Source organism: Aethina tumida, chromosome 1 (assembly GCF_024364675.1).
Source record: "Aethina tumida isolate Nest 87 chromosome 1, icAetTumi1.1, whole genome shotgun sequence".
NCBI lineage: Eukaryota > Metazoa > Arthropoda > Insecta > Coleoptera > Nitidulidae > Aethina > Aethina tumida.
In genome coordinates this window covers 42556884-42584039 of record NC_065435.1, presented here as the reverse complement: position 1 = coordinate 42584039, position 27156 = coordinate 42556884, and the positions used below count along the sequence as shown (strand labels likewise).

The 27156-nt window shown below is 31.0% G+C and overlaps 2 protein-coding genes across 3 annotated transcripts in view; one reads left to right on the top strand and one right to left on the bottom strand.

Annotated features, from left to right (window-relative positions):
- LOC109595116 (thrombospondin type-1 domain-containing protein 4) overlaps window positions 1-27156 on the top strand; it is a 124171-nt gene that overhangs the window by 30520 nt on the left and 66495 nt on the right. Inside the window, exons 2-6 of the mRNA XM_020010407.2 lie at window positions 6993-7086; window positions 13421-13575; window positions 22590-22677; window positions 23678-23777; window positions 26034-26197. Of these exons, the coding sequence (XP_019865966.1) occupies window positions 6993-7086; window positions 13421-13575; window positions 22590-22677; window positions 23678-23777; window positions 26034-26197 (601 nt within the window). The remainder of the gene's footprint in view (window positions 1-6992; window positions 7087-13420; window positions 13576-22589; window positions 22678-23677; window positions 23778-26033; window positions 26198-27156) is intronic.
- On the bottom strand, window positions 915-22699 carry LOC109595117 (gustatory and odorant receptor 22-like). Of its 2 annotated transcripts, XM_020010408.2 has the most exons (7): window positions 22569-22699; window positions 4780-4965; window positions 4325-4630; window positions 4037-4274; window positions 3163-3508; window positions 2368-2726; window positions 915-1571 (listed from the first exon to the last, which is right to left on the bottom strand). In XM_020010408.2, the coding sequence occupies exons 3-7, from the start codon at window positions 4621-4623 to the stop codon at window positions 1428-1430; spliced, it is 1386 nt and encodes a 461-aa protein (XP_019865967.1). In that variant the 5' UTR covers window positions 4624-4630; window positions 4780-4965; window positions 22569-22699; the 3' UTR covers window positions 915-1427. The 2 variants fall into 2 exon arrangements, with proteins under 2 accessions (XP_019865967.1, XP_049818024.1); XM_049962067.1 differs by lacking the exon at window positions 4780-4965 and having other exon boundaries at window positions 22569-22673.

The following is a 27156-nucleotide window of genomic DNA, read 5'->3' as shown; positions in this document are numbered from 1 at the left end:
GGCTGTTTACTTTTAAAATATTGCTACTATTGAAGTTTTTTACAATACATTGAAAAATATAATAGTAGCTGCTTCTTCTTAAGAAGTATCTTTGAATGTTTGCCAACTTTCTTAACTACTCATAAGAAGTGTTTTTCAATGTCAGTCAAGAAAGACAACCGTAGACTTCAAGCTGAAGCTTCAAGTTTGGTCCTTTACTTTTAAAATATTACTACTATTGCAATTTTTTCCAATAATTTAACTACAATAACAATATAATACTTTTTACGAAGTATCTTTCAACGTTTGCCAATTTTACGAAAGAAAAGGAATGTTAAAGTCCTTCAGTTTCAAATATTTCTTTTCTACTGTTCAAATATTGTTGCTTATGCAGTTTTTTACAAGATATTGAGTATTAAGATGTATTAATTCAATATTTCAAGTCATCATTGGTATTTGTAATTTTCAAACATTTAATATGTACAATCATTTAATTCTTTCTTTGTTACTTCTATAAGATATCTTTCAAAATTAGCCAAAATAATTTTATTTCAAGTTCAATAAAGACAACCTTCAAGTTCTTTAAAAGTTTGCCCTGCAGCTTCAAATGATTCTTTTCTACTTTTCAAATATTTCTGCTGATGCAGTTTTTTACAAGATATTGAATATATATAAAAGTATTAATTCAATCATTTAATACTTTCTTTGCTACTTATAAGAGGTGTGTTTCAAAGTTAGCCAAAATAATTTTCTAACAAATAATTAATAAAGACAACCTTAGTCTTCTTAAAAATTATCTTTCAATGTTTGTCATCTTAAAAAAAGAAAAAGAAAATTTAAGTCGCTCAGCTTCAAATGATTCTTTTCTTCTTTTCAAATATGTTGCATTGGTGCACTTTTTTAAAAAATATTGGATATATAAATACACCACTTCTATCGTTTAAATAATTTATTGGTACTTTAAGTAAGTGACATTTTTGGCAACGAACTGTATAATTGCTTTCCTTCTTACTCTAAAAAAAGGTGCCTTCCAATAAAATTTTCGTTTAATATTCATACAGTCTTAACTTCAAACTACACTAGCAACTTGTTAAGGAGCCAATTTCCACCGTAGTTTATCTCGAGATTCAGCTGATGATTATAGGTTGGTTGGTGTACGTTTCCTGCTACCGATGTAAAACAAAGGAATTATGCATAGGTTCGCGTTGCATCTAAATTACACCGTCGAACAATTACAATATATCAATTGGCCCATTCATCATCAGATCACATTTCAGCGCCGTCACGTCCGAGAATGAATGTCGGAACCCTATAGCATCCACACCCGTCCAGTTGATTAGTTCGCCACATATGTAGACAATTAGGTGTCGGCGATAGGAATACATGCAAATAGAAGTGCAATGCGTGCAACAATGTGTCTTGAAGCGGTCGGTATGTTGATTAGTTTTTCAGCTTTTGAGTGCCGTCGTCGCGTTTCCAGCGGCGAGGAGCTCCTTAGTCGCCGCCCTGTGGGCCGCTATCGTGGCGTTGCGGCTCAGCGTTAATTTGAACTGCATCAGCATCACCAAGTACGTCGCCATCGATGTTACTGTCTAAAAAAAATAATCGAAATATTATTGATTAACGCACGAAAAAGAAAAAAAAAATGTGCACGTGATTGACCTCCTTTGCCATCATTGTGTATTGTTGCAACGTGAAATTGTCCGAATGATTAATGATGAAAATGTGACATTTGCTTTAACACTGTTCACTTTTAGTGCGCCGCGAAGGGGTCCTAAGGTCATTGGAACTCGGTTCACGTTCGTGTAACACAAAAGTGCATTGTTTTTCATTGCATTGCAGTCGGCTTTTTTATAGTTTGCCAATCAATGGGAAATGCATCGATGGTTGTTGTCTTCTTAATCTTTGTTGTTCTTTTCGACCGTTTCCTTTGATAGTGACTGACCCAATTTGGTAATCAAATCTGGTGTTTCGTCCACTAGGTTTAAGTGTGTGTCAAGTAATTAAGAAGATAAGTGGGTTTAAGCATTTTTAGCTTAACCAATAAATGGACATACGTCAATGGTTGCTTGATTAGGCCTTGGCTTTTGTTATTGCTTTTTTGAGTATTTCCTTTGACTCAATTTGACAGAAAAAAATCTTAAATAAAAGAGTTAGAAACAGAAATATGAGATCATTCTAGACATTTTTCAACTCTTCAATCTCTTCAACTTTCAAAAACATTTCCTTTGATGACGATATACTCAGTTTGGCAACAAAATGTGTATATTATGCTTCTCCAATAGGTTCATGAGTAAAAGACCAATCAAATGGAGCAGATAAGAGTGTTCTAAATATGTTTACCTATGTTTACTGTAATTTTAAAACTTTAGCAAAACGTGTACTCACCGAAGAAATCAATTTCCTGTTGATATTAGCATAACCATTCAGGTTCATGGTAGGAGGATTCTTATCAATGGCGGTAAGAAACATGTTCACCTCGTTCCTGGTCTTGTGATCGACCAAAGTGAGATTGACGTTCAGGAGCCTCTCACGAAATTCTGGTCCCATTTTTCGCGATGCGTGATGCGCCTCATTGCAGATGATGTAGAGTAAAGACATGCAATAAAAAGCTATCAGAAATAGACCCGCTTCTTTAAAAGACAGTCCGTGATCCATTATTTCAGTTAAGGATCCGTAACTGGCCACAATTGTCGTTAGGAGGATTAATATGCAGTACATGCCATACATTCCGCTGTATGCCTTACCTACAACATTAAATATGGTATAAATCAATTTGTAATTAGGGAGTGAAAAAATTAATGGTCGATACATTTGGGACAAATTGATCCGATTACTAATGCTCGTTTTGTAAAGCAATTTATGTATGACACATTACAATGGGTTCTTAGACGAAACGGCATATAAATACATTATTAACCAAGGATAGTAACGTAAGATTAGTGGAATTACTGTTTAAATAGGATTTCTGTCTTGGTAGTTCTGGTAAATTAGTTTCATTGTTAAACGTATGCATTCATTGTTACCATACAAAACAAAGGTATAATTTATAGTCGCTTGTGCCCAGATCATATCAACAATTTACCTTAAAAAGGTAAAAGTGTCAAATTATGTAGGTCTAAAAAAGGCAACGGATTATCGGGGCGCAGAGGAACAAAGACCAATTTACATAAAGGCACTCACCGAGCTGTTGCATCATATGGGACAAATCGACCCATAAATCTCTGTACTCCCCCAATCGACTGGCCGGGTCGTCTGAATTGAGCGCCTCGTGAAGACTATCGGCCAGCCAATTGGCCACTCTGCCCTTGGCCGTGCAGTTTATGTACCACAGGGTGCACAGGCAGTTCAGCATCGCCAGGATGTGGTAGTACCCGAATGTATGCCATAGAAGCATGTCGGGCTGAAGATAGTACTGAGCCAGCATGATTGCTATGCCCAGGACCCAGGAAAAAATGCACAGAGAGTATGTTATTAGTGTCAGGTTCTTGAAGATTATCGGCTGGCCTATTACTTTGAAGTATTTGTACTAGAACAGATAATCGGTTGCGAATTAGGTGGTCTCGGAGTTACACGAATCGGATATTGGCATTTGCATATTTATTGGACACGATTTTCTTACTCTCTTCCAACTATTTTAGACAATAATGACGTATTAGTTACTGGTTTTTATTCGTAAAATTTGCCCCTAACAAAATTTGTTATAAGAACATTAAAGTTGCAATTAAAGCAGTAGCTTAATACTTTAATTAACATGCTTAATTCCATTTTAATTGTTTCATAATTAAGTAATTTCACAGTTAAACTTTAATCGTTATTTAACAGAATAACCTTGTAAACATGATCCACGTTTAAAGTATCCATTTTAATTATCGTGTACAAGTTCAATGGATTTATTTTAAATATTGCTGCAATGATAAATAGGTTTACAGAAAAATTATTCAAATTCAATGTTGCATATAATTAATGACCTAGATCCTTATCGCAAACGCGTAATAACAGTACTGATAGATGACCCTTATTTGTAATTGTCACTCAGTTATTTATGTCTACCAACCTGAAATCTTGTCCACATATTTTTGAATTTCGCCACCTCATGTCCGTTCGTCCATGCGGCGATTGGTAACAAAAAGTGCGGCACCAAAATGCTCAAAAAAATAATGCTGTAAATGTACTCATCAAATCGTTTCTTGCCATGCAAAATCAAATTGAGCCTCTCCCTAAACACGATCGAAACGAAAATGGTTTCGGTCAGGTAAATGAATATGGCCCACATTGACGTTGGCGAAAACCATCTGAAACCGTGATTTACAACTAAAGAAACTACGTGTAGTCTAAAGCGTACTTAAAAGACGTTCTCTGCAGGTTGCCTTTAGGGTTTCTTTCAATCGGCATCACGCCCATAATTTGAAACAGCACCAGCAGACTCTTCGTGGTGTGATAGAAATTGTCATAATGGTCCAGAACGTCGCTTTCAGGATTATTCCTGTCGTTCGCTTCTGGAGTAACGGCCACGTCCACGATTTGGCTTTGCCTCAAGTTTTGGTTGATGTTCTGGGTGGTTCTCTGATGGGGATTCCGTGCACGGAAGAAATTGTTCTCCTGCGGATACGGAGTGTCGCCGTGCCTCACAAATGTCTCCATGATTGCCCTAGAAGAAAATACAGGTGTTAAATCTAGTTATCCGCACTGGGAATTAATTGATGGAGATCGTTTTTGGTCGGCACAAAAGGGCCGCCCGTCTATCGTGCCACGTATCCCCATACCATTTAATTACGCAGACAACCAATTTATACTCACAAGAACCGTGGATTAATTGAAACAAATGACGATCATTTTCCCATCGTCTTTTGATTTGGGACCCCAGGTGCGTCCCGACACCTATGCACACCACGGCCACTTTAGACCGTGTACCGATTATAAGAAATTCGGTAATTTGTTACGTTTGACAACGTTGCGTGCTCACAGCCATTACGAGAGGTGTTCCTGAAAAATTCAACCCGATTAATTATTTTCAATATTCGACGATCCGGACCCGTAATCAATCATACCGGTAATTAGTGTGGCATTTTATTCGGTACGCGCCCCGCCCGCCGTCGTTTTATAGGAAGCAATTTGCCATCTGAGAATTTTTAATTTTTCGCGGCGCAGCGTCTCTATTATTCGAGATCAACTGGTAATTATGTGCGGTTTCGCTGAGACAGAAATTACTGATGGTGTACCCTCAATCCCGAACCGTAAATGGATTCATTTTTATTACACCAGAAAATTTACATGTTTACTACTATTTTTAATAGAACAATAAATGTGGAATTGAAAAGTTTATTGCATGCCATTAAAATATATTCTCTCTGTTAATCATATGCTTATACATGGAATATTTAATTTTGCCACTTATACAACTATATAAACAAAATCGTAAACAGGAAAATGATTTGCAACACATAGTTGCACATAACAGTAAAAAATACATCATAATACACTTAAAAATGAAACGATCAAAGTTATAAAAGATAATTGCCCAGGCAGATGATTTTTTTAGTTGAAAATCCTGTATAAAATACCTTTCTCAAATGTATACTGTTTATGATATATTTTTTATTAAATGAGTTATAATAAAAATTAATCTGCCAGTGAAAAAGTTATTTAATTTGTAAGATTTAATATTATATAGTGTGCTCCATAAATTTTGTATTTTTTTTTCTGAACTTTTTTTTCAATTATAAAGTATGAACATATATATTGTAGACAAAATGTTATGTTTTTTGGCTCCAGAAATGTACAAAAAATGTTGTGCGGACTCATAATTCTTTGGAAAAATTAAAAATCACATTCTTCTTATAAATTAATTTTAGTCTGCCAATAATAGCTTATTTTTCAACAATATTGGAATATTATACTAATAATTCTATATTATATTTATAGTAATACTCTTTACTTACTCTTACTCTTAAAACTTATAATCTTAAAAAGAATACAATTTTTAGTTGATGCATAATTTTTTATGATAATTGGACTAATCCCATTTCAGGGGTGCTTAATCCATTTATTTTCAATAAAAAATTTGTTACTATGATTTCTTCAATTTTCATGTCTAAAAAATTACCCTGTAGATTTTAGTTTTGGGCCAAAAAGGGTAAAATTTTGTATATAAGTACATATTATGATGCTTTTTAATTGAAAAAAGTTTGCCATTCGAGAGGGCCACACTGTATATAATGATGATAATAATAATAATATTTCTATGATAAAAAAATAGTTTTATGTTAGTAGAATGTCAAAATAAATAATGTTTATTTGAAAGAGGAGTTATAATGAATTTTTTCTATATTATTTTAAAAAACTCCTAATTGATGGAGGTGAATAAAAATTCATTTGTTCTGTATTGTGTGTATTATGATTCCAGCTTGTTTTACTATTATTTAAAGCATTTTATTGTCAGATATTTTATGTGTGCTTTTTATGGTTATGGGGGCTCGCAGTAATAAAATAAAAATTAAATATAATTACGTAGTTCATACATTTTTAAAACAACTGTCGCCCTCTATTGTCGAAATTCAGATATTATTATTTGAGGTTAATGTTAAATATTCAAATTTTAAAATCATACAAATAATTAATGGTTGCAACAAATAAATAATGTGTAGCATAATGTGCATACTTTATAGATGTTACTTGTAATGTTATTAACTTACAAATGATTGAGTTGTGGACCACAACATCTTGAAATGTGTAACTGACAAGAGGGACGCTGCTTACATTTGATACCTTAGTTACGGCTAATGTAACTTGACCATTTCATAAACTAGCTGAATAACTAGTAATGTAACTAAACTGTTAGTAGCTATTTTCATACAGAACACAATTTCGTCTTCAGTGATCTAATTAGCTAACGAGACAGGCAAGTTTGTTTATTAGTCCATGAAATTAATATTTTCGAAAACATCCATAATAATTTAATGTAGTTTTGTAAGTATTAACAGTTATAAAATACTAAAATATTTGTTTTGCAGGTTGATAGCTGTTCTAAGTTTGGCCGATCTTTGCCTGGCGCAGAAAGACGATGGGCAACATAAAAGAGTCAGAAAGGGGAAATATCCACTTCAAGTAAGTATATTTGTGTATGTTTTGACTTAATGCTTTACATGTGATAAGAGTTGTTGATTACAAACAGGCGGTACGTTTAAGTGTGCACTTAACACATTCTATGATCATAGGGAAGTGTGAATTGGTGCGCGTGTAGTACCTACTTATTGTCTTTATAATTATTTATTTTGGCCTTGCATTTTGTTGCATTAAACAATAATAGAACTGTAATTAATCATTCTTCTGATGCAAACTGATAATAATATATAATCAAGCACCATTATAAATTTAAACCGGTTTCATTCAAACCCAAACACTTCATAAATCTAATAAATTAACAACGTAACAACAATTCTTATTAATACTATAAATATATTATGGACGGCCACAAATTCCCATAAATTTAAATTGAAACTTATATGATAGAAGACATTCCTGGTCTCATTTACCGATTGTTTGTTTTGTTAATGGCAATAAATCTTACGTGAATTTTTCTCATCAAAAAAGCCAAATTGGTTTCACAGCATGAACGTAATATTCATGTTAACAGGACCTTAAAACACAAGTTTATTTTTATAAATTGGTCTATGTCAACGAGAATTTACGGACAAACGACAGATTTATATCTTGTGCGGTTTAAATTTGCATTTATTTGATTTACCGATAATATTAATATTTACCCATTTTTTTCCATGGGCCAAGCTCGATTAGGCAGTTGGTATTTACATATAATAACGATTTTTTGTTGTCCTAAGAAATTCTTGACGCCTTATTTTTGACTGGATGGGTATGGGAACTGGCTATATTTTTATCTAATTGATCTTAATGGGAGATTACATGCTTCAAATATGTTTTCTGAGAATCCTGATCAAAAACGTTTATGACAACTTACTGAATATATTTCTAACAATAAATGCACAGAAAATAAAGAAAATGATGTTTCTAATTAGTTTTAAGAATGGCTACCTGTTGGTGAGAGTTTTAAATCATTTAGAAACATTATTGGGGCCCTTTTCTGTTTCTTATATAGTAAGAGAAGACATGTTTTATGTTCAATACGCATGTAGAAATTATAATTCAATACTTGCAACATATTTGTAACTATAAATACAAAGGAAGAAACTATAGACATGAGAAAATAGTGAAAATTAATGTATTTAATGGTACAACAAACAGAAAATTTTTCATAATATTTTTGATGTGTAATACTATAACTATAATACATATACAAAAGAAGACTAAAATGGTATCTCCAGTTTAGAAAAACTACTTGATGGTAATAATATTCAATAGACAATTTTTTTGAACACACAAAAGTATAATTCAGTACTTAATTTTTAAAACGACTATTGGATCTGATTGGATTTTGGACAAATACCTAATGATAACTGTTTTTAATCGTTTTGTGGCATTTTTCTGAATATTTGGATGAAGACAGTTGTTTCAGGTCTTGTAAACATTTGATAATTTGACTTATTGGACATTTATTTATGACAAAAAAAGTAGATTAAAGAGAATATGGTGAAAAAGAAATTTCTAATTAGTTTATAAAGATCTACTTGATGGTATTATTTAAAAACTTTGGGGACATATATTTTTTTATGAATATTTATTTTATATTTTGTAGACATATTGAAACCACCTTCTAAAACATGTTGGAAGTATTTTTAAGACTGAAGCATATACTAGAGAAAATAAAAAAAAGAAAAACTAATTGATGGTAACAATTTTCAATAGATTTAAGTTTGATCGAATGGCAAAGACAAATAAGATACATGCTTAAAACTCGATTTTTAATTAGTTGTAAGAAAAACTGGTTGATGCTAACAATTATTAATCGTTTGGGCTCATGCATTGAAAGCATTGTTCTGAATGTTTTGTATGAAGATAACTTCCTTGTAGTTCGTTTTTTAAACTAGTTAAAACACTAATGCAATATAATTACCCATTAAGGTACAGAACCTACAGGCAATTCGCAGGATGTAACTACTAATCATTGAACGTCAATAATGGCCGGTTAATCCACAAGAACTTCATAACGAACATTAAATTTCATTAATATATAGGTTATAACATCCAGTGAACAGCTAACGAGCCCCGGACAGCATTATATTCGAATGGCCGCTCTCTGGATTTTCTCTATGTGCAGTAATTGCAGCAGGGCGCCGCTTAAAGAAAATAATGCAGGAAGGCGCATATTTCTACTGTTGTATTCTATTAGATAAGATTGTATCTCCGAGATATAATAAATTCAAATGCACGTATTTCAGTTATTTTATTCAGTAGCGGTACCACAACATTTTATATTGCTCAACTACACGGTGTTAGAAATTATTGAACGATTATTGGATTACATTCTGACCAGGCTTGTGTGTGTGCGCAAAAAAATACTTGACGTCAGCTATATCTTAAACTAGAACGGAGCATTAAAAAAACGGTCGGCATTTCAATATTTTAATTAATAAAATATCAGATGCTCATAGAAATTTGATGTGTTATCTGTTGACATGGTCAATTACAAACGTCCTTTACTATTTAAATTATCAGATATACTTTCTAGATATGTCTCAGCCTTAACGAAATATTTTTTTGTGTGCGATTGGCATGTTTACAAGCCTTAAGTCGTAATGCTACAAGTTTCTGAATATTATAACATTCACAAGGCTATTATAAAAATTCTCCATAGATATGCATCCTCATAACTTTCGATTTGTCATCTGATAACCGTCCGGAGATAATCCTTAAAAACGCAGTTCAGCAACGTATCCCGTACATTTTTCTAGCGGCTCACATCAGTCACGGTAAAAAGACGGCACTATTTATCAGAGAATGAGCTCTACATATGTTGGCCGGTGGTAAAAATGTTGCGGAATGAACTTTATAAGCATTAAACAAAGAAATAAATCAAGCGGTTGGAAATTATGCGTCTATCTGGTAAATAATCTGAAGGGATCACGGCATTTTGTGGGGACGTATTGTACCATTCGTTAAGCATAAATAATGGTTGTCTTGTGCCGTGAATTGTTATTGCCATATATCGGAATTGTTAGGTATTCATCAACCGGAGAGGAAAGTTCGATAACACAAAGCTGGAAGTCGGTGGAATGTCGCTGGAATAAGCAAAATGTTTATTTATCACTAATGAATCAATCACATCACTTGGAGAACTACATTGCCAATAAGAAAGGTAAACAAGTCGCTGGTTATGTACCTTTCACGTTCTGGCATTTTATTATCCGTTTAAGATGGGTATTTTCAATGTATCAACGGTCACCAAATTGGCTCTTATATATTCATAATTCAGTAAGGATTAATTACATATTTTTTAATTATCTTTCATTGTAGAACTGCGAAATTATACTTATTATAATAATAGTTTTGAAGGGCACACCTACAGTTTTATTTTTTTGTAGTTTTAAATACGGGATGATTCGCCTAACTTATTCATTAGAAGTTTATGAAGAACGGAAAAAGATATTGATTTGAAATTTTTATAGCAGTTATAACATAACTTGAACTACTTTCCTAATTTATTGTGAAAAAAAAGTTCATTTCCGATATGGCCGGACATTAACACTATTATCTTCAATGGAGCACCCCGAATATTTTTGTATTTTTAAATTATGCATTTACTTTCAATTTCTCATAATTATCAACTTCAATGTTGCTAATCCAGCTTTAACTAAAGCAGGGCAGCTCGAAACTCTTTTTCTATAATTAAAGAACCTCATTTCCAAAAGCTAATTAAGAAATATTAAGAATTTGTTTAGGAATTAAATGAATGTGATCGTAAGACATTGTTTAATTTAGATGAAACTGACGGAAATGTAGTTTTAAGAATATATTAACACCTATAGTTTTATAAATTCCTCCTAATTTAGGGGCTAAAAATGGTGAACATTGTGAACAATTTCATCAAAATTGGAAAAAATATATTATATAAAATTATTAAATCATAATCTTATAATCTAAATTCAATAGTTTTTGAGTTATTAGGTTTTTTCCAAAAAGTTTGACAGATTGGTGGTCTAATTAACATGTCTGTCCAATTTTGATAGTGGAAAGTTCATTTTTGGCATACACATTAACCGAGGATCATTCTAAAAGGAGCCTCCAAATTTTATACATGCTGCATACGTTTTGTGCATCTTAAAATATCAACAACTGTTATTTTCAACGAACCACCATGTATGTTTTTTTCATAATTAAATTGAATATTAAAAAAAATATTAAGATTTTCCCAAAAATGTAATAATAAAGTTACACCCTGTACGTTTGTGAGTAACAATAATGGCTATTTATAGGTTGGTTACCGTATATATCAAAAATTATGTTTCCAACATCAAAATCATTTTAGTTGAACCATTAATACGACATAATTAAAAAAAAATAACTCAAAAACTATTGGGTTTATATTAGGTTAGGAAATTACAAGTAACATACAAAAATATACAGTAGCCAAATCTGAATTAAAATTAAATAGAAAAGTAGTTTAAGTCAAGTTATAATTGCTAAAAAATTTTAAATCAATACCTCTTTTTAGTTCTTCACAATCTTTTGGACAACAATTTTTTGCCAATGTTCTACAAGCAAATTCATGCACATTAGGAAACATTCTGGGTTGTCAGAACAGAAGAAAATATTAACCTCATCTTAAATTTCCTCTTTAGAGTTAAATCAATTTTTATATAAAAAGTAGGACAATATTAATATTGTGATATGCACATGAAGAAATATTTAGACTAGTGATGGATGAAATTGAATATTTTGAGTGTTTTGCAATGTTTTTTTCTATTGACTAAAGAAACTATTTTGAGTAAGTTTTTCATGAACTTGGTCAGTCTGTCAGCAGTACACGTGTAGTTGTCAGAATGTTTTATTGGTCTTATTTTAAGTACTATTTCACCAGATTTACCAGCTTCAAATCATTGTTCATTTTTCGTCACATCATAGCAAGGTGGAAATTGGCAATTTCTTTCAGGACGAGCTTTATGTTGTTCATCTTCAATTATTCATTACCTCTTTTAAACCGACGAAATTAAAATCTTTATCAATTACAGCCCAAACTCCAAAATTATTTTTGCTTTAAGCTACCTTTTGAATAATATAAATTTACTTGAAGTATAGAACTTCATACACTATTCTTTCTTTTTTCAAAAAGAAAAAGTTATTACAATCTAGGAATTAAATAATTAGTTAGTTAGTTAGTTATTATAAATAACATAAAAAGCTTTAAAATACTATAGACAGTCTATAAATAAATAATATAATAAACATGCTAAAATATACTAAAATTTATTCAAATAAATCATAAATCAAAAACGTCAATCACTTTTTCGTGTACCTAATATATCAGAGACAAAATTGCAAATCAAATTATCACTGGTGTCGTAACGCAAACATAAAATTTAATAGTATTTTTATACCTACATCCGACTTTAATTGTTAGTCTAAATACCAAAATTCTAATATTGAGAAACATTCATCTTGGATTCCCATTTCACAATAGAACTGCATGTATCTGGCAAATGCCCAACCTAAATACTAAACGAGTTGAAAATGTGGCCATTATCATAACAAATTCCAAATTAAATGCTCCCACACAAATATAATTTTCAACAACACAATGATCACAATTCGTTAATTGATTTTATAAAAATTGTATTTTGCGTGTTGAAATAATTATATAAATAAATTATTTATGTATGCAGAAAAAAAATGCTGATAAATCACTACCCAAACCCCATATGGTCAAAATGTTTGCGGCAAGAGCACATTGTCAGGTTTAAGTGATGGAAAACTTGATTAAGCGCATTAATTCGCACCTATTTGGTAGCTAACCCTTGCATAAACAATAAATTATACTAAAATTAAATTAACCTATCATCGTAAATTCTCGTAGCCAGTGTTTCTTGTTTGCATAATATTTGCATATCGTATGGGCAATTGCTTGGCTTATAGAGACTTTTAATAATATTTTAATAATAATATAAATCAAAGTGATGGTCGTGGTTTTATTAAAACTGTAAACTGAAGTATGTTTTACATAATTTGTATCAACATATGGTTTATCCTCTGCAATTTTAAATTATGCGAGCTACTTAATTACGGACAATTTGCCAACATAGGCGGCAATCAAGGAAAAACTGTAACACCAGCATCTCACAAGATAAACATCGACACTGACCGTCTTTTTCCTTTTGCCATCGCGTAGTTCGCCTCCCCCATTTTTATTAACGCACGCCATCCAGACGCCGGGGGTCGGCAATTAGACATAAATCCACGCAAACGCACCCCAAACAAATTTTTATCGAAAATAACCAACTCATTTTTTGTTTGTTTGTTTGTTCGGCAGGTCCATAGCATGTACAGGAACGAGATATCAAAGAAAACACCAAAGAAGATCGGAGAGTGGTCGAGTTGGAGCCCGTGGAGTCCGTGTTCGAGGAGCTGCGGGGGTGGCATCACGCAACAGACTCGCCACTGCATCACCAGGCCCGCTGACTCCAGGTACACGCCGACACCTAATTTTTTTCAGCGTGTTCTCTCTTTTCTGAAACTGATTTACCGATTCTCGTCTTTATTGGAGCTGAAAATCACCTGTTTTGTATGCGACTGTTCCGTCGTCGCGAATGTGAGAAGAAGTTATTTGTACGGTGACATGGAATGCTGTAGTCTGGCAATAAAATCTATGGCAGTCCCATTCTAATTAATCACGTTTAATTCCTAGTAACGATACGAATTGACCTTGCTCTAATTTACATTCCAGACAAAGAATTCCTTCCTTGTACAAGTACAGTCGCTGGAGCAGCAATTATAGAGAGGATAGAAATTGTTGACATTGTAATTGAGTTACAAAGTTCAAGTTGAATTTTTTAAAATCAATATGTATTTTATTTTATAATTATGATATTTTAAATTTGAACGTTTAAAATTACTTTTTCCAGCACATAATATAAAAAATATACCATACAGTGGTGGCTATAATTATAACAAATTATTAAAATATATGGAAAATATGAAATGTACTATTTGATCGATTATTTACTAACGGTTTTTTGCTTATTATAATTATTTAATCACTGGTCTAAGTGAAACTATAAGAAAAATTATAATTCAGTTAACAAGACCATAAAAAACAAGAAGAGATGGCGAAAAGTTTAAGGCTAAATACAATAAGTCTATCGTTTACAGTCTTATTAAAAAAATTGGAGAAATTGGCCAAGTAATAGTTCGAAAATCTTGAAAGAAAATCTATAACTGAATAATTCGATCTTAACGTCAACTCAATATTCGTAACATTTTGTAGAGTAAGTAGTTTTTATATTTCTACATAAATTAACAACAGTAAATATATATTTAAAATAATTAAACTTAAATAAAATAATTGTAGGTAATATATTTTAACATTTTAAAAAGTTCCTATATTGATATCCACTACTGTATATGTGGTACACTCTTGGACAAAAGTTTGGAAACCCTAAAATTCAAATTGTTTATTATTCGAATAGTTAATAAACAATAAATGATTTCCTATATGATTAATTAATAAAAATGCTTCTAGAAATTGTATTTTCTTTTATTAAGATATTAGAATGTAGAAAAGAATTTTAGACAAAATGGAACTTTTTTATTTGGACATAAGTTTGGAAACCTTATTAGATAATTTAATTTTCGAATAATAAACCAAAAACATTTAGAAACATTAATATTTTGTTGCATAACCATCGGCTTATATGATATGAGTCAACCATTTTTCTGGTAAATTTTGGGGGTATTTTTTGCCATTCCATTTTCAACCTTTTCGGTAGCTCTGTCTTATTGTTGTGGAACGATCCACAACAGATCCACAAATATCAAATTTATTCACATTTTTGAATATGTAGGTGCAGAAAGTCTACAATTTGTATTCGTAAGACTAATGGAATTTGCTTTCGTGGTGCCATGATTAAACCTAATATTTTTAATTTGCACAATACAATAAGAAGCTAAACAATACTACTAGATTGTCAAAATAAATGAAATTTAAAAGTTTCCAAACTGGGTCTTTGTCTATTTCTTATAATATTTTTTATAATACCGAAATAAACTGCAGTATACACTGTGTATTATTATTGTTATTATTATTTTGTGTTTTATTATACAAAGCCTTTATTTTAATATTATTTTTTATAATAATTATTATTTGATATTGGTAATAATAAATCTAAAATATAAATTAATAATTAATATCTACAGATACAGATTCTAGTTATTTATTATATTTACCACTTGATGTGCAGTTAGCTTTGATACTGAGTGTAGTTGATGGTGGAAAATGTGGTGATTTAAATTAATTTATGGCCGGTTCGGTTTATACTAATGTATTAACTTCTATGAACTTATTTGCGAATGCCTATTTACTCATTTGAAATCGATAGCCCATAAATAACACAATATGTTTACAACTATTTATAGACGGGAATTGGTTTATTTAATTGTACTTGCGTAAAATTTTCTAGGCGCCACAATGTACATAAAATTTATTAATATAGATTTTAAATGAAATTAAATTACATAAAATTCTTTGTCTGATTACGCTGTTATTTCATATTATTAATTAAAATGTGTACTGACACAATTGATCCGACTTTCAATGGGGGGAAAAACGTTATTAAATAAACTCAACGTAGCGTAATTGAGTTATTATACAAAATTGCGTACGTTCTAGTTAATTATTTAATCAATAACTAGTTAGCCGATTCGGTAAAAAATTTAATTTAGTGGCTAATTGCATATTGTTTCGTGCAAACAACCCGGAGCAAATACTATTAAATATCAAATTAACCCACGTAATTACAGCATCAGACACCACTAGGAATGGACGCGTTTAATATTATTCTAATTTACGGTTTGCAATAATTATGCCAATTTAAAGTGACCATTCCGGAATTAAAACACAAAATATACGTTACATTATCATCAAATCGGGGATTATGAAGATCTAAACACTGAAGTACAACACTGGACATCATAAAAATTCAAAGCAAGTGTTTAATTAAGTGGCGCCTGGCTTGTTTTATCCTCTCACTAGGTATCTACTAACAAGCCTCCGAAGGAAACGACACACTGTTTTCATTCATAGCCATAAAACATTACGAATTCCCCAATGTCTGCATCAATTAGGAGGAAACAGCCATCATTTTATGTTTCGAGAGCATAATTTGAATTATGCATTTGGCCATTAATAATTCATATGTTTGGTTTTAGTCTAGGGCACCTTAAAATTAATTAACTTTCCAACGGGTGTATCGTACTTTCGAAGCCAGTCAATACATACCAATCTACGGACTGGATTTTTTATTTTTAAATTCGTTCGTTCACATCTAAAAATGTTTTTACGGCCCATAAAGTTCGCTTAAAAATATTTAAGTGCCGCTTAAAACAATAAAAAATTAAATATTATGACGATTGATTTTATGTACATTTTATGTACGGTTCATTTAATTCAATTTGGCATTCGCGGTCCTTTAAGTTTTATTTGCATTTTTATTAGGCCCACAGTTTTATTGCCAATTTAATTTGTCATGTGTCTTGCAATGATTAGTCTTTTTTTGTCGCTTGTTTAATTGGCGGCAAGTGATATTTTATTATGTGCTCGTGTGTCTTGAAACATTAATGTGGCAAATCCGACACTTTTTTGTTGGCTTGTCGATGGAATTATGTTGGATCTTACAAAGCGTACAATGTAACTGTTTGTCTCTTGCCGATAAATTTTAGTTGGCACTTTCAACTGTTAAAACCAAGACACATTATCTAATGTCTGACATATTGGTTTCCAACTGAATTGGGTAATTTATCTAAGCCTTATTAATATTTAAATTGACATGTAAACAACTTTATCATCCTTTATGAATTTTCATTAAAAAATTACCAGGCATGGTATTTTGGTTATTATTGATGGTTTGCTTTCAATTTACCTGGTACTTTTATGGTAATAAATCAATTATGGGCTACCTAGGATATACATCTTATTTAAAATGTGAGCTTTGAAAGCTTGATGAACTGTTCGATGACATAATCTAGACAATTTACTTTGAAACATGAAACGGAATGTGACCGTTCATTATTCATTTGTTATACAAAATGTGTCGGATTTAAAATAACAGGATTTCTTAAAGCATAAAAATTTCCATTTCTTTATACAATTTGATACATTGAGATTACTTCTTGGATAGGAGATGTTAAATCTCACACCGTAGTGCACGATTACACAAGAACAAACATTAATTACTAAAATTATGGGCAATAAATGAACCGAAAACATTTAAAACTAGATAATTGGAAAAGTTCTGATTGAAATAGCTGCACTATCAAGTGTTTTAATCTGTAACGACCTGTTATTTGGGCGGCTAGGAAATGTTTGATTTATAAACTGTGATGAGGGTACTCATTAGGCAATCATCGCTCTTTTAAAGATACAGAAATCTACACTATAATCTGCTTCCAGGCAGCCAACAACATTTCTAGACATATTATAATAAATGTTGACTTCGGTATAATGATATGTTTGTAAAGTGTTGGCGGAGTACCACGATGTACCATCTAAAATACACTCTAATGCAATGTTAAGTTGATGCATTTACAAGCACTTCAACTACTGCCATTTTTTACAAAACAACATTGGTGTCGAAAAATTCACTTACACATGTTGTCGGGGCATTGCAAGTTGTTTATAAAATTTGAAAATATAGGTCGAAAGATTGAAAGAGAAAATGTTCCTAGATGATAAGTAAATGAAGGTGTTTTAGTTTCACATATCTAAACATAAATAATTATTTATTTATGTCATTAGTATTATTCTTAAAAGTGAGTTGTAAAGATACTTATTACAGGTGTAGGTGTTAAGTTTTTATAAGTATCTTTATTTCTTTTTATTATTAGTTATCTGACCTGATTAAAAATTTTGTGACTTTGTCTTAGAAGGAAGCAGAAGTATTATTCTTGAAAGTAAATAATAAAACTCCTTCGTGTTTAATTACATAAACTGATGTCATAAATAACTGATGAATATACAGAAATCAATGTTTTTGTAAATATTTTTTATCTAAATTAATTAAAAAAGAGGTATGATATTGTCTTAAAAAGAAGGAGTATTATTATATTATTAATAAAAATAATAAAAATCCTTCATGTCTAATTGATGAATATACAGAAGTCAAAGTTTTTATAAATATTTTTTATCTAAAATAATTAAAAATTATTATTATATTGTCTTAAGAAGAAGCAGAAGTATTATTCTTGAAAGTAAATAATAAAAAACCTTCATGTCTAGTTACATAAGTTGGTATTTTAAATAATAACTGAAGAATATACAGAAGAAAAAATTTTTAATTTGTCTAAATTAATTAAAAATTTTGTGACATTGTCTTAAAAGGAAAGAGAAGTATTATTCTTGAAAGTGAATAATAAAAATCTTTCATGTTTAGTTACATATGCTGATGTCATAAATAAATGATGAATATACAGAAGTCAAAGTTTTTATAAAAATATTTCATCTAAATTAATTAAAAAAATTGTGACATTGTCTTAAAAGGAAGCAGAAGTATTATTCTTGAAAGTAAATAACAAAAATCCTTCATGTCTAGTTACATAAGCTGATATCATAAATAATAACTGATGAATATATAGAAGACAAAGTTTTTATAAATATTTTTTGTCGAAATTAATTAAAAATTTTGTGACATTTTTTTAAAAGGAAAAAGAAGTATTATTCCTTAAAGTGAATAATAAAAATCTTTCATGTCTAATTACACAAATTGATGTTATAAATAACTAATAAATATACAGAAGACAAAGTTTTTATAAATATTTTTTGTCTAAATTAATTAAAATTTGTGTGACATTGTCTTAAAAGGAAAGAAAAGTATTATTCTTGAAAGTGAATAATAAAAATCCTTCATGTCTTGTTACATAAGCTGATGACATAAATAATTGATGAATATACAGAACTCAAAGTTTTTATAAAAATTCTTCATCAAAATGAATTAAAAAAATTGTGATATTGTCTTGAAAGGAATCAGACGTATTATTCTTGAAAGTAAATAATAAAAATGTTCATGTCTAGTTACATAAACTGATGTCATAAATAATTGATGAATATACAGAAGACAAAGCTTTTATAAATATTTTTTATCTAAATCAGTTAAAAATTTGTGATATTGTCTAAAAAAGAAGGAGAAGTATTGTTCTTGAAAGTAAATAATAAAAATTCTACATAAACTGTCATAAACAATTAATGAATACATAGAAATCAAAGTTTTTATAAAAATTGTTCATCTAAATCAATTAAAAACCTTCTGACATTGTTTTAAAAAGATGAAAGAATAGAAATTCTAGGAAGAAAGGATGAAATATGGTTTACGTTCAGACTCTCAAGAGCTTAAAGTTATAGTAAATTGTCTTTACTTAAACCATCTAAAAATCTTTTGATGTTTTAAAAAGAGGGAGGATCCTGTAAGTGCGTCGTAAAGATAATTCATGGCTAAGACCCGAGATTGTGTCATTAATAATTAATGAACATAAAGAACGCATAGTTTGTATTACTAATGCTGATGCTTCTTAGAAGCGAATTCGACATGTTTCATGTTTAGATAAAACCGTTCCAGTCACGTTGCATTTCTGTAAAACTGGAGCACATACACGGAATGTTGGACACTGGTTATGGATTTCCATCCATATTGCCGACGTCTGTAAACTCGTCAATCGACGTCTTAATTTGTTTAAATCATTACAATCTGATTTACGACGCGGTCATGCAAAATCAACTTTTCTCATGCTCGTTACTCGACCGTGGCACTTGTACCAACTCCAATCGCGAACACATACAAGCGAAATACATTTAGTAGTGAAATAGTAGGCGATAAAATAATAAATTAACTTTATCTAATTTAGATGTCCGACTGAACACATTCTGGCCGGTAATTATGTGTAAACGTGATATAATAACATATCAGATGTGATTTATCGGATATCACATGTTGGTCATGTATGCGGATTGCGGGGCAAGTGTTCTCGCGGACCGTCCAAACTGTGTGGGCGTCAATTCACTTTTCCATACCGTCCGTCATCGTGGATCGCAGCTGCGACGGCCGCACCGTCACCTTTATTAAGGCGCTGATCAGTCTTTGCGGCCAAACAAAACGGATAATCTATTTATTGTGTATCGCTCTCGATAATCCCATCTGAAATTTTTTCAAGATGACATCGTGCAAGTGGAAAAGGGGATCAACATCGGCATTTGACAACGTGCTGATTTAATGCTTCATTGTTCCGGGGCAGTGAAGTGGTCAGGGCGTGAGATCACGTCACTTCCTCTACCGTGCACGCTCCTACCTTTTTACCACACAACAATATCACAAATATCGCCGATCGGTTCATCCACCTAATATACACTCCTGCACAAAAGTTTGGAAACCCTAAAATTCAATGTTTATTATTCGAATAGTTAATAAACAATGTATAATTGTATAGTTGATTAATAAAAATGCTTCTAGAAATTGTATTTTCTTTTATTAAGATACTAAAAAGTAGAATTTTATACAAATTTGAACTTTTTTATTTGGACATAAGTTGGGAACCTTATTAAATAATTTAATTTTCGAATAATAAACCGAAAAACATTTAGAAGCGTTAATATTTTGTTGTATGACTGCTGCACGCCTTTTGTTCATCGAGTCAACGAATTTTTTGGTAAATTCTGGAGTTATTTTTTGCCATTCCATTTGCAACCTCTTCAGTAGTTCTGTCTTATTTTTTATTATGTGCTGCCGTATATTTATTTTTAAATAATTCCAAAAATGTTCTATAGGGTTTGGATCCGGTGATTGTGAAGGCCATGACAAAACTTCTACATTCTTTATTCGAATCAGTCTTTTATGTACTTGGAAGCATGCTTGGGATCATTGTCCTGTTGAAACAACATCCTAGTGGCATATTATCCACCGCGAAAGGGGGCATATGGTCCTTTAATATGTTTCCTTAAACAAATCGATCCATTCTTTCGGTAGTATGGACTAACGGGCTAACGCCAAATAGATTGAAACAGTCCCATGCCTCATACTTTGCCTACTTCGTGTTTATCTGTTGATATCGGTATTTTCTATGGAACCATTTGCCTATTGGTCGCTTTACAAATATCTTACCATCATTTTCAAATAAATTAAACTTACTTTCATCACTAAATAACACCAGTCCCCACTTTTTGTTGGACCAGGAAAGATGCTCTCTTGCAAAACTAAGCTTGTTCTTTTTATTTTTATCTGATATAAGGGGTTCCTTTGTGAGTATTCTTCCAAACAGTCCCATTTCCTGCAGCCGTCTTTGCACAGTCTTGGTGGATATTTTATCCATTACCCTGCAGTAATTCTTGATGGGTACCACTGGCTGATGGCTCCTTTATTTAAGTGTAGAATTTCAGAAAATTAAAGGCCGTTGGGATTTGCTTTCGCTTTGACATGATTAAGACTAAACAATACTGGTAGATAGTCAAAATAAATGATTTAAGGGGTTTCAAAACTTATGTCCTGGTAGAAACTGGGCCTTTGTCTACTTATAATATTTTTTATAAAATCAAAATAGACTGCAGTACACACTGCGTATAATTATTTTGTATTTCAATATATAGAGCGTTTATTTTAATATTATTTTTATAATTATTGTTTATTTGTATTTTAAGGTTTCCAAACTTTTGTCCGGGAGTGTAAATAAAATAACGAATCTGGAAATTGCGTGCTTATTTAAGGCAATCCGATACAATAACAAACAATTACGACCTATTTGTTGTTAAACGCAAAGTTTATTTACAAATGATAATTATTTAACATAACGACTAATTAAAATCACATATTTAATTTTATCTATAGATTATGGAAGTTTTATTACGACGTTGTGAAATGGCGAGCTTTGGCGGATGTAATAAAGCAAATTTAATATCTATGTTTATTGGTTTTTAACAAAATAAATTGATATTGTAGGAAACAAACTTTTAAAGTCGTAAATTAATTTTATTGGAATATCTCGGCTCGTTGTGATAATAAACAGTTTATATTTGTTGGATTTTTTCGCACATTAAATTACTCAATGTATGATTTATTGACTTCGCCACTGTTGCATATAATTTATCTTGTAGGTACTAATTCGCAGATAATCTTGTTTTTAATTACCGTAAATATAGTAAAAATTCTACGCCTGCTATATATGGTGGTAAAGTTTCTTGCACCGTGTGTAATTAACACATTTTTAATACCATTGATTTATAATTACAAACAGTAGATAAACTATCAAGGGGAATCAGAATACCTGCATAACAAGTTTGTGTTCATTACGGCTAATTGAAGAATTAGTATTGCTTGGATTTCAATTAGGACGTCGGAAAGAGAACAAAAAAAGGCTCCACTCTTCAACCCCGCGTCCCACTTAATGGCCACTAATTGGATGCAATTTAAAAAAATGTGTGGACTTACGTGTTTTCTTGTTCGTTTTAGGTTTTCCAAAAGACTGAGACGTCGACGACAATACCAAAGTAACGAGTGCATAGGTGTCTACAAAAGGATTCATCTTTGTAACAGACAGGTACGTGTCGATTGTATTATTGGAAATGATGTCAGAATGCATTTATTATTCACTAAAAATTAATGATACCCGGTTTGGTTCCATTAATTGAATCATCATTAGCCATGAAACCGAATTTGTCACGCTCATTGTCTCAATGTTAGCGGTGTTGCAAGTGACTCCGAATAATGTGCAGTGAATTAATTGGCTATTCTCGTCAAAAATGTTACAATGAAAGCTCAAAGTGTGAACTCCGTTCGGAATTCGTAAATATTTAAAAGCAATTGCTCAATGAAGCAGCTTGTTTTATTTTTCCACATTCACATGCAATAAAATCGGACCGACGATAATAAAAATACATTTTCAATTACGATGGTTTTTCATTCGTGAAACATAATTAGGATTTTTACAGCGCATTTGCACGAGGCGTGAAATTCTTGCATCTATTTCGATCCCTATCCAGTTTGGCGGTCTATAAAAATATATTCAATATCCGCCAAGTTTAAGATATCATCTGTGAAGTTACTGTAAACAGTTTACGAGATTTCTTTGGGCAGATTAATCATTTACAAACTACTGTCGGAATAAAACGAGCTCATTAAGTACAAAAATAAATCTCGATTGTCAAAATAAGAAAGCAAAATAAATCCGATGAAATTACGGGGGACTGTTACAAAGTAGCGTTTTGATTAATCCGTTTGCACACTCTTTAACCGCATCATACGTCTCATCTGTCGGTCGTGACTTTTGACTCCGCTCCACTTTTTTCCTGCGGCCGATTTAGATTTATGACGTTTCCGATTTCACTCGGTCATTGTTGGCGGAGACCCGGAATTGGAATTGGATGTCTAATCTTCGATTTCGCAAGCCAGGTCGGGTCGAGCGTGTCATTAAATCGTAATATAAACTTGACACAGAGTGGCTACCAACTAATTCCTCGGCCCACCCATGCATTGTTTCCGATCGAAGATTACCGCGATGCAACAACCGCCGACCTTGATTTGATTTTCGTTTGTTACAGGATTGCATCGGCGGTCGCGACTTTCGTTACGAACAATGCGCCGCCTTCAACAATAGGAAATTCAAGGGGAATGTTTACCACTGGGAGCCGTTCCTTCAAGGTATGTATGTTAGATCTGGATCTGGAATTTCATCTATTGGTCATTAAGTGATTTATTATTTATCTACCAAATGGGATATTTTTCTTGTGTCCGGGTCTTTTGTTTGTTCGATGAAAAGATGGGGAACGATGGGAGTTTCTGGAGTTACTCTGTCATAAATTTTAACCTATTACGGCAACTTCCTTAAATAAAACTGAATTAAATTTTTGTACAAAATAATTCTCATCGTAAAAAAATGTAAGAAAATGAAATAAGAAATATTAAATTTTGCTACATAACGTGTTTTGGACAATTAATTATGAAAAAACTATTTTATTAATTTATGGATGGTGGCTCTTATGGTAAGTTTCTTAAATAAAATTAGAATCAAAAATAGAATATTAGTAAAATTATAAAACAAAGAAAAAACATATAAACATATCTCTATGTTTTGGATAATTAAATATGAAAAAAATATATTATTAGATTGTCGATGGCGTTTCTTATGGTAAGAGTCTTAATTAAAATAAGATTACATTATTGAAATAAAAAAAAAAAACAAAAAAATGATTCTTAATAATATATATTCTTAAAAATATATATTGCATTGTGGTTGGAGTTTCTAATGGTAATATTCTTAAAAAAAATTAGATTACAATACAAAAAATATATAATAAAGAAAAAACATAGAAATAACACAGAAAAAAATATGTTTTGAACTACCAAAGAAAAAAAAATGTTTTATTACATTGTAGATGGTGTTTAATATGGTAACTTTCTTAAATAAAATTAGAATTAAAAATAGAATATTAGTAAAAATATAAAACAAAAAAATAACGTATATCTGAAAAAATATGTTTCGGACAATCCAGCGCCAAAAAAATATTTTATTATATTGCGATTATATGTGATTTCTAATGGTAACTTTCTTAAATAAAATTAGAATTAAAAATAGAATATTAATAAAAATATAAAACAAGGAAAAAACATATATATCTTGGTGCTTCTTATGGTAATTTTCTTAAATAAATTTAAATTTTCTTAAATAAAATTAAATATAAAGCAAAAAAAAAAAATATAAATATGTTTTTTGCATAATTCAAAAAAAAAATAAATAATGAATTATTTTATTTCTAATGAAAAAATTACCTTAACTAAAGTAATTAAATTAAATTATGTCTCCGAACAACGAAAATAATAAAATAACAAAGAAATAAACAGAAACGTTACTTAAATAAAATATATTAATGGAAAATAAACCAAAATTCTTAATTATCTTCAACGTTCTTCTCAAGTAGCACCTAAATATAGATTACATCCATTAGCGTCTGAGTAACATGGGTTGCCTGCCTTCAGGCGTTCTCGTGTTCCCGCAAGCTTTACCCCGCTGATGATGATCGTTGGTGTTTTAATTAAAGCGACATTTGATAAAACCTGCCACTTAGTCGGGGGGATTAAGTGCACACATACCTGACTTATTGCCAATTATGTTGTTAGGATTAAACAGTTTATAATTCGTTTACTACATGTTTAAGTTTTGTATTTTATTAACTCGGAATGAGCCAGTCATCGTTGGTAATTCATGAAAATTAAATATACAAAAACCGCAACGAATTTTGTACATATTTTATTTTAGATTTTATTGGCGTAACTACACTTATGTTTATTTATATAAATAAATAATTGTGGGCTTTTTAATGTTTCGCTATCTTGGGAGTATGTTAAATAATTTTCTAAACATTTATAATCGTAAAATTGAATTATTGGTACTTTTTTTTGAATTATATTATTGTTATAAATCTTCACGAACATAATTCGTTTTGTAATAAACACTTCTAACTATTATTTATTTGGATATTTTATGTAAAAATATTAATTTTATATATTCTTTTGACGATTTCAAACGGTAATAAACATTTATAGTGTTTTAAATATTATTAGCAGTTTTAAACATTAACAATGTTTTATTTAAATATTCAAACCTTTTAAAGGAACAATAAAACTTGGGATTTACAGCTATCTTTAATTTTATTGCAATATGTATGATTTTTTTTTATATGAATAAGACAAGCACATTTCACAATTAATTAAATTCCTTTTGTAACATCATTTAATATTTCATTTCATCTCTGACCAAATAAACCAAGTGTTTAATTAAAAATGACACCAACCTTGGTAAAATTACAATTACATTGATACTATATAAATTGTAGACGTATAAAAGAATTTTAATTAAAGTTAATGATTGAATTAATGGTGCCGAACAATTATTTCCAGCACCGGACGAATGTGCATTGAATTGTCGACCTATGGGGATGAGTTTCTACGCGACTCTGAACAAAACTGTGATTGATGGTACTAGTTGTGCTCGCCCCACGACATCAATGGGCGCACCGGCACCAAGAGGCACCAAAGGTGTTTGCATTGACGGCTATTGCAAGGTAAGTGCCCGTGATGCCTTTATTACGATTACCATAAATAAGTTTATTAAACGACCGAGCTTTATAACGTCGGATCGATAATTTAAACACCAAGAGTTACTTTGTCTCTTAGTACCACTAAACTCCAGTCAAAACTGTTGATGCCACGTCTTCTGGTTGACACGTTGCAAATAGTTACGCTGGGATGTTTATTGATGGTTACTCAGTGGCAAATTGGCCACTTCACTTACAATTAGATATGTATTCAACGATTTTCTAATTTATCCATTATGAACGTGCAGCAGGAACTTTTCACTGACAGCGTATTACCGATTATAAACACAAAGCTATGTGTTAAACGTAATTATGTCTTCCACACAATAAATAATACTTAATGCATGCTAATATACATACTGCATTAACAGACATGTAATTTATTTTCTTTGTGGTATTTTGCTGATTAAATAAATTACAACGTATTACAATATAAAACCATTTTATACTGGACAATTATAAAAGTAAATGCGGTACCTGATTGATCCTTGAAGAAATAAACAATTATTATCAGTTATTAAAATGCGACAGCAAACTATTTATATAATGGATAGATGATTTGGAGTATGATTTTTATTGGGCAACTTCAGGAATTTTTATTAAGGGTCACGTAACATTGAGGCATACGAAATGCGATTTAAATTGAGACATTATTAAAGAGATTTTATTAGAAAAATCTGACCCGGAATTTTTATTGATGTTAAGCGAATATGATCGTGTATTTAACGAGTAACTAGAATAATTTATATAATCACTGGCACTATTTTAAGGCAAGCAGAAAATTATTGTTTAAATCGATTGTGACGTGAATTTTTGATCCGATTATGCCTTTGGTATTTATAATATGGTTTCAACAATTCCATAATGTGGCAAGACGAACTGGTGAATAAATAATGTTATTAACAAATTCCACACATTGTTATTTG

Bases quoted from the DNA above. Each gene is read 5' to 3' on its own strand.
- LOC109595117 (XM_020010408.2), bottom strand. From the start codon at position 4,623: ATGGAGACATTTGTGAGGCACGGCGACACTCCGTATCCGCAGGAGAAC. The intron at 3,509-4,036 runs GTTGGTAGACAT...TATCTGTTCTAG, and splicing joins ATATGTGGACAAGATTTCAG to TACAAATACTTCAAAGTAAT. The intron at 1,572-2,367 runs GTGAGTACACGT...TATTTTTTTTAG, and splicing joins ACAGGAAATTGATTTCTTCG to ACAGTAACATCGATGGCGAC.